We start from the raw sequence: 8,962 nt of genomic DNA, 5'->3' as shown, positions 1-8,962 counted from the left end.
TGATGTTTGCTTTATTTCCTACTTTTATTAAATGATTTACAATAATATGCTTTTTAGCATTTAATTACATTTCAAATATTTAACATGACAAATGAAAAAGAAAAAATAGCACTGCTTGTTCATACAATTAATTGTGCATATTGAAATTGTTTTAATAACATACAGGTTCATCCTTAACATTTTTTAGTGAGTTTTCTTCTTCATTTTCATCATCACTTTGTAACTCATATTTTGTAGAATTTTTCTCAGATGTTGTTAGCTAAAAAGAGAAAAGAAAAGCCAAATTACATCAGTTAATTTTAAAATGCTGTATTGCATCGTTAAATGGTAATTATTTACTTTAGGGAGTAAAAAATAAAGGATTAGTAAAGAGAATTTTATTTTTTGATTCCCCCCCCCCCTTAAAGCTGAAAGAGGCCAAACAATGACGTAGCAATAGTAATAGGCACCAAGAACGAAATGTTTTTTACATTTCCTTCGTAATGACTTTAAAGTATATATTCACTAATATTTTGTTTCTAATATACTCTTTGTGCAATGTGCAAATTTGGCATACTTGGCGTTTATGCTTCTTTGCTCCTTCCAGTCACAACGTCGATCAAGTCACGAAATTTTAGCTGTGTGATAGGTATGGTGCACATTTTAATCTTGATTCAACCCAGATCCATTTCAGCATATTTACAGGAGATATATAATATTCCATTTATGAAGGTTTGCATGTCTTTATGTAACCGTAAGCATTTACAATGTTAGTAAGTAGTTTTCATTCAGAAAAGGAATCAGGCAATGCTGAAATCATTATATATATATATATATATTTCATTATATATATATAATACAAAGAAAAGAAAGGTTAACATCATGAGCAGCTAATAGATATAAATGATAAATAGTCAAATCTGACATTTTAGAAATCAATACTTCAGGAAAGAAAACTATGGTTTCAAATAGAACAAATTGAGAGGATATAGTGAAACATTGTATGGAGAATTAGGGAAAGGAATTTTTTAGGGGACCAATAAAATGTGGCAGTTCTGTAGTAGTAAAATGTAAAAATATAATCTACCATATCTGGTAAAAAGTTGATTGATGACTAGGAAAATTCTGTGTAGCAAAATGTAGTATTTCTTTTTTTAAATATAGCAGCCTATGACATACAGATGGCTATCAGCTATATGGAAACGCCTATGAATAAAAGTGATATTTAAGAATGCGCTTCGTAAGCATTAAAATATAACCAGTAGCTACCAGTTTTTATTAAATATAAAAAGTATATTAAAAATGTATGTGAAAAGTATTACAATCGTGGTAGTATGAAGTAATTTTAGTGAAACTGCATACATCTTGAGTTTTCGTCTAAAGCGTAAAATGTCAGACTTTCAAGGAGGCCAAATTGTAAGAGGAGATTGCTAGAGCAACTGTGATCGAAACATCCCAACCTTTAGGAGGCTCTAGAGGATGGTGACTAAAATCATGACAGTATGCACACAAATGGCAAGATAAGATCGACAAAGTAAAATAGTGAACGGTAGGAGAAGTTGAGTGAAAGATACCGACCGGTACTGAAGCGGATTGTAATGTCTAAAGAGAAAACAACGGCAGTTAAAGTGGCCACAAAGCTCAATCAGCATCTGGATTCTCCAGTGTCAATAATTACAGTTAGGAGACATCTTCATAAGCAGAGCATTTAAGACTGAACAACTATTTCCAAGCCACTTGTCACAGATGTTAATGTCAAACGTGGTCGACTGATTAATGGAAGACACTTATGTGATCAGACGAATCATCTTTCACACTTTTCCCTGCAACAGGACGAGTACACGTTTGGAGGACACCTGTACAAGTGTATGATCGTGATTGTTTCCATCCAGTTGTCATGCATGGAGGTGGATCTGTCGTGGTCAAACTGCAACTGCTGGCCCTATCTTAATATTCCAATCTTAACCCTGAAAGGAAGAATGACTGCGAGAAGTTTTAGCTGACCAGTTCCATCTTATGATGCAAACTTTATTTCCTGCAGATGGTATTTTCCAGGTTGCTAATGCTCTATTCATGCAATGGGACTTGTCCAATGGTGGTTCGATGAACATGAGGCTGGAAGTGAAACATCTACCTAGACCCGCACAATCTCCCTATCTCAATATAATCGAATCGATATGATCTATTTTAGAGCGTTCAGTCTGGAATCGATATCCTCCACCGGCATCTCTCTCTTAATTTTCACAATTTCTCTATAAAAAATAATTCCTCTGAATACTGTTTAGCACTTGTATGATTTGATTCCTAAGTGCATTTAAGCTGTATGACATACCAAAGATGGCACATCACCTTATTAATAAAGATTCTCGTATTTGTAGTGTTTCCATTATTTTGATAACCACCTGTATAAGAGTATATTATTTTGAAAAAAAGAAGACGATAGCAGTTGCATTAAAATTTTTTTAAAAGCTCTTTCATAATTTAGAATTATAACATTATTTGAAATATTATTACATATAAGAACAATTTTATGATATTTAAAAATGTGAAGGATTTTTACTATTTATTGTTTGACTTTCCATGAGGTGTTAAGGAAATTTATAATTTTAATGAAATTTTGTTAAATAACATTAGATTCCTTTGGACATCTTTGTTCATAGAGATTATCTACATGGTGTAAAGTATCGTTTTCTAGCTCTGTTTCTTGACCTCTTTCAGCCACTTCCATTTGGTGTCACCAGAATAATTCATTTTTAATAAACGACAGATGTCATCACATATATTTAAATTGAAAGCACATTTTCCTAGATTGATATATGGAGTGCATATAAATTAATAATGTTCAAGATTATCACTTTATGCACATATTAATTAATTGATTAGACTAATTATCATTAATATTACTAACGAATAACTTGGCTGGTACGTTAAATATGATAACTTTGTTCAACTGCTATTTTTTTTCTATGTTCTTTTTCATAGTAATTTCGCCAACCAGAATAGTATTTAGTCACATAATTGTTATAGAGTGATTGCTATGAGTTTGACCAAGTTGAAAACTCGGTTGCTTTGCTCACTCCCAGCGATTTATTGAAAGTAACATCAGAATATTAATGAAGGATCTTTATTAACTACATTGTTTTTTTGGTGTACCATTTCCTTCATGAGGAATGCTCTATGTATAAATTCATTTAAATAATGATAAGAGACGTCCCTTTCTGTGCTTTGTTTTTAAAACTCATAGCAGACTTCTGTAATGGTATAGTTACCCGTTTACACTTATAATATAGAAGTGAAAACGGCTCACTGACTTCGATGGGCTACCAGCATTTAGCTTAACGTACATATCGTAGATTAAAATGTGTAGGAAGCATTTATATTTCAATATTCATAATAAGTTGATAAAACAATAACTGATGTAATCTAATTATTTTAATTAATTTGTTGATTAGGTGGAATTGTCAAATACTGGCTAAACTATTTAAATATAGCAAAATTAATTAAATATAGCGAAATTAAAAGCGTGTTTTAATTTTCGTGAATCTAATTGATGGGCCAAGGTAAATAATGAAAGGGAAGCATGAAATCTTGTAAATAATGAAATCTGAATTCTGAATGGTATTCAGCCATTCCATTAAAACATTCAGCAAATAAACTGAATAAAGTTTATCAAAGGGATCTTCGATAAAATCGGTGATGATTGCCTTGTGATTTTTGTCTTTGATAGTTTTACCATTAAATATTTTAATAAATTTTCATAACAATAAGTCCTTGAGATACAATAGATCATTGTGGGGACAAAGGCTGCTTTTTCATATTTTCCTTCATTAAGGTTTTTACTTGAAATAATTTCCTTTGGAGGATGGATTTTGTATTGCATAGGGTGGTTTCTGGCTACGTTAGCATTATACTATACTATATCACATTGTATTATATTGAAACAGTTGCGTGGCCGAAGAGAGAGAAGACCCTTTTGAATTCAATCTACAGCTTGACACAAGAGCAAAAAGAAAGTGAAATATTTTCCCCAGTGGTTTTATACTATAAGATTCTGATAGGGATTGCTTTACACTTGTCGATTTAGGAAAGGGAATTATAGGTATCTTTTAAAAGAATTCGCTTAGCTTGACAGATTTTTATTCCTTTACTTGGAGCGTGTGGAAGGGCTGATTAAAGCAGACAGAGCATTAATTAAATAAAAAAAGGTAGAATTGGATGAAGAAATAAAAGAACATTTTAGAATTAAATTAATATGGGTAAAATTGAAATAAAAATTAGGAAATTAATTAGGATTAGTTTATATATATACAAACATAATTTTTTGAAGCAAAGTCGTGGCCGAATACAGAGAAGACATTATAAATTTTTAACTTCGTTTTATTTCATCTCGGGAGGCATGATTTATGTACATGCAAGTTGTGTGGAAATACCAGTTATACGGAGTGATTCGAAATTCATGGCACAAGCTGTAAGGGGCAAGGTCGGATGATTTAAACAGCAGAGTAGACAACTTTGGAGGCTCTAAGGCTTTTGAATTACGTTTTCAAGGTAATTTGGTCTTGCTCTTTCATTTGATTTACAAGTGCCACTCTCTCTCTCACTTATTCAAATTGAAAACCAAATTTTTTTGAAGTTTCAGAATGCTATTCTTAAGATTTTTTTCTTCAATGTTTTAAAATTCGACTTGCAGATAAATGTGCGTCTTTTTTTTTTTTTTTTTTTTTTTTTTTTGCATTTGGATGAGTAATTCAAAAGTCAGATGCTCTGGTAAACTTTGTGCTAAAATATTTTGATTGCATTGAAAATTTTGAAATTTATTTCCTACTCTTAATTTAAATTACTTGTAAATTTTTAATTGAGCCGAAACCAGTTCTCTTAAAGGAACCACTCATAAATAAGTGATTTGTTATTTTAATTCGGTAGTATTTGCTACTTAAAATTTTCTTATACAAAAATTAAATTGTAATAAAAAAATATTTTTTAAGAGGTTGGAAAAAGAAAAACGAGCCATGGCACTTGCTTTACCTGAGGACCCTTACGAAGCTTAATCCGGTCCTGATATACGAATCCATAAAACAAACTAGAATAACATGGGAATGTATAACTGGAAAAGCCGATTAACGGAGTTCCAACTATTTATTAATTCAAATGTTACAAGATGAGTGAAAGTAGGTTTGCATCACAATGCTTTATAATGCAGCTTTAAAAATTGATTATTTCTTACTCCTAAGAAAGTGCCTTCACTTTTAGTTAAGAAATTGCATCTTAAAATCAAGCGATGTTTCCACCTTTAGTTTTAAAAGGATAAAATAATAATAATAATAACACTTTTATTTGTTAATTAAGATATGACATAAGTAAATGCATTTTAAAATAAGCCTTTTAATTTGTTGATAAATATCCTGCAAATAAAATCAAGGAATTGTTCGAAACAGCCCGAAAATTTATTCAAAGTTCAAATAACCAAATTTTCTGGAAATACTAAAAGATTATAATGACAAATAAAAAATAAAAAAAGTATGGAAGATAATTCTGATTATGTACTATAAGTGATACTGATGATAATGAAAAATCTAATAATATTCCCTCAAAAATCAGTAATAAATAATAATAATAATAATAATTAATAGATAAATCAAACACACGAAGAAAAATTTATTCAAAGGAGTAGCCCATTTCACAGAACAATTATTTAACGCAGAAAATCTCAAACTTTTATTAACTGCGACCAACTTTTTAGAAACCGAATTTATAGCGACCTACTTCATCCTCAAAGCATTGAATTTTTCCAAAGATGAACAGCAAGCATTCTTTCTGAAAGAAGTTCCATTGGCCATAAAGGTATGTTTGTGAAGAGAAAAATATTTATTATTAAATGGAATTTTGCAAAAAATATTTCTAGCGTGTGACTGGAAGTGTGCATCACATTTTTGCAAATGTCTCATCGCGGCTCAGCAAAAATTGATCCCAGACTCACAGTTTGGGAACCCCTGATGAGATAAGATGTTTGATAATGTTTTATTAAAATTATCTGATATATAAGTAAAATCTGAAAATTAAAAAAAAAAAAAATGATTGCTTAAGGCTTATCATAAGTTGTTGTCTTTTGGAGGGGTGAGGGGCGGGGAGAACATTGCCAGAGTTGAATTCTTTAAATTGATTTTGATTTGAAGTCTTTGTTTTTGTAAAATAATTTAAAAAGGAAGACTTGTTTCATTTTGTTTTTTCAGATTAAAAGCAAAGCAATCCTAACATCTTCGTTTGATGGCAATTTACCAAAGGAAGGGCGAGTATTTGAAATTTTATAAATCTTTGCAGCAACCATAACAAATACAAAGGCTTGGAAATTTCTACCTGAAAATTCCTTGATGGAAGGAGTTCATTATAAATTTTTGATGTTGCTGAATAGCGCTTTCCTTGATACAGGATTTTTAAAGTAATCAACTATGGCCCAGTTTCAGTTTTTAATGCAATTTAATATTCTTGTAAAAATTAAGTGTGTTTTAAGAATTGATTAATAGTTTCGATGTAAGATAAGTTTTTCAGAACTCATTGATCATGAGTCTAAGTATCTTATGGTTCAGTGGTTGGTCCATATTCATTCCTGCCAAAAAAATTATATCAGTATAGTATGTTATAATATAAATTATATATTGGAAAATAAATACCTGTAAAGATGCTTTTCCTGGAGGTTTTCTCAAGAAGACTAGCAGTGGAGCAAACAAAAAGCTAGTCATGGCAACTGCACAAACAGATCTAAAACATAAATCATATGAATCAGATTATAGTTTTTAAACGAACACATATACACTGATATTCATATAGTTTTAAACTTGTAGGCTAACATATCACATTAATAATGACTACAAAGAAGTATAACATTCAAAGATGTAAATGATAAATTTTTCATCGAACTGATTTTAATAAGGATACTGATTACAAGTTGCAGATGACATCCTGGTCATCTCAAAAGATGAATGACTAGCTTGTTCAAGTAGATTTTTTGCAGACACAATTGCTATCAAGATACAATCATTGTGTATGTGGAAGACTGTAATAATAATTTATATGTGGAATACTGTAATGTAATAATAAAAGCGAGTGCAGGGCATAAATAATATATTTTTTCATTTCTTCTCTCTGCTTTTTTATTATTTGGATATGCCATTGGAGATTAGAACTCACATTTAATGAAATGGTGATTCATATCCGAATACCTAGTTTTGAAAGGTGAATAATTGCCTGAACTAGCGGAATCTTGCTAATTTTCTGGCAAGCTCTTTATATGATTCCATTGATTGTAGGAAAAATGTGATCTAGAATTCATCTTCAGGATATTTAATCCATAGAGTTCTAATTTTTACCTCTGTCTCTGCATTTCATCAGTACAATTGATGATGCTTCCTAGAGTTGCCCAGTCTGAAGAGCAATAAAATTATTTACGACTTACACCAGCCTACCTGCATGTAGAGTTGTAAGATCACGTACGGCTACCAGAGCAACAAAAATATCACGTCTACTTATTTACACACACACACACACACACACACACACACACACACACACACACACACACACACACACACACACACACACACACACACACACACATGAATTTGATTTATATAAAACCATCGACGTTTTTGACTGATTGTAAGTTTTTGATGAATAATTTATTAAAAATGACTAAGTTTAGTGATTTTGTGACAAGGGCTGGCCTTTAGCCGATTGGACCAGTTGCTTCCAATAGATCCCAGAGCCAGAGTGTTGCAAAAATGTACTCGAACTTATTCAAAATCAAATCAAATGTTGGTTTATTCTTTGGCCTGACCACGTAACTCCATTGTCCCAATGGAGTTAAGTGATCTTCCTGAGATAGGCGTGACCTTCTATTGCACGCAATAGTTGGCCTCATGTGAACGCTGCTTAAGGGACTAACCCGCCGTCGTTGGCAAATCCTGAGCTGACAAAATGGTCTGTCCGCCATTGGTGTAATTCGATGATGTTTTCGGTTTGCAGCATTTATATAAAAGGTTGAAGTTTAGACGGATCCCAATAGATTTATGGCTGGGAAATGCAGTTCAGAAACTTCTAAATTTTTATGATACAAATATTTCGAACTGTTACCTATGCTCACAGAGGATTTAAAAAATATTCCCGTTTCAATAAAGAAAGTGACTGGAATATGAAAAAGAATTCTGCAACATATATATGTAGCTATTTATACACTAAACTTACCTTTAAAGAGGTATGTTAAATCATTATTATTACAGTGTAACTAAGCTAATTTGTTTTCAGTTCTTATTCGTCGACAATTCGAATTTTTCTCTTATCCCTTGAATTTCCTATAAATATAATATTCAAATATCGTCTGTATAAGACGAATTTATTTTCTTTGGTTTAAAGTAAAGACTCCAAATTGTAATTAAAAAAAATATCTAAGTCGTTATCATTGGTTACGTACAACCATACTTTATGTCCATACCGATCATTAATATATAGCTTTTTAAGGTCCCTAATTCCTTGCCCTACTTGATTGCTATGCAACTTAAACAATAAAAAAAAGCAGAATTTTCAGAATTTGAAATTTTTTTATAAATTTATTATTATAATTATTACAAAAATATTAAAAAATTATAAACAAATATTTTTAAAATTTCATAGTTTATTTATTCATTATATAATATTTGTTAAAATTTCCAATAAATATGAGTGAATGACTTTTTGCTGATTTTAGTTTAAAATTCATCTTTCTCTCTTGTTCCATTTTTAGAAATTTTTCTTCAGTTAAATTTTTAGATAAATTGTGTTTTTGTGGTACATTAGGATTAGCCAAGCTCCGCTCTTTTTATTATTCTGCTTTGCTTTTTTGCATTATTATTTGTTCACAAAAATATGATTTGTTTTAATAGATTTTAAATAGTTCTTTAAATCTATACATATATAAACAACCAATGAATGTTCATGGTAAAATAAATTTAAA

General features: G+C 30.7%; 1 protein-coding gene across 1 annotated transcript in view; it reads right to left on the bottom strand.

Annotated features, from left to right (window-relative positions):
- Nucleotides 1–3: 3 nt before the first annotated feature.
- The window catches only part of LOC129960385 (synaptic vesicular amine transporter-like), a 56,195-nt gene continuing 47,236 nt past the window's right edge, over nt 4–8,962 (bottom strand). The window contains exons 14-15 of the mRNA XM_056073801.1: nt 6,648–6,735; nt 4–259 (exon numbers count right to left, since the gene is read on the bottom strand). Coding sequence (XP_055929776.1) covers nt 152–259; nt 6,648–6,735 — 196 coding nt within the window. The 3' untranslated portion in view covers nt 4–151. The remainder of the gene's footprint in view (nt 260–6,647; nt 6,736–8,962) is intronic.

Source organism: Argiope bruennichi, chromosome X2 (assembly GCF_947563725.1).
Source record: "Argiope bruennichi chromosome X2, qqArgBrue1.1, whole genome shotgun sequence".
Lineage (NCBI taxonomy): Eukaryota > Metazoa > Arthropoda > Arachnida > Araneae > Araneidae > Argiope > Argiope bruennichi.
Note: the sequence above shows the minus strand (reverse complement) of the source record. Positions and strands in the feature narration are given on the sequence as shown.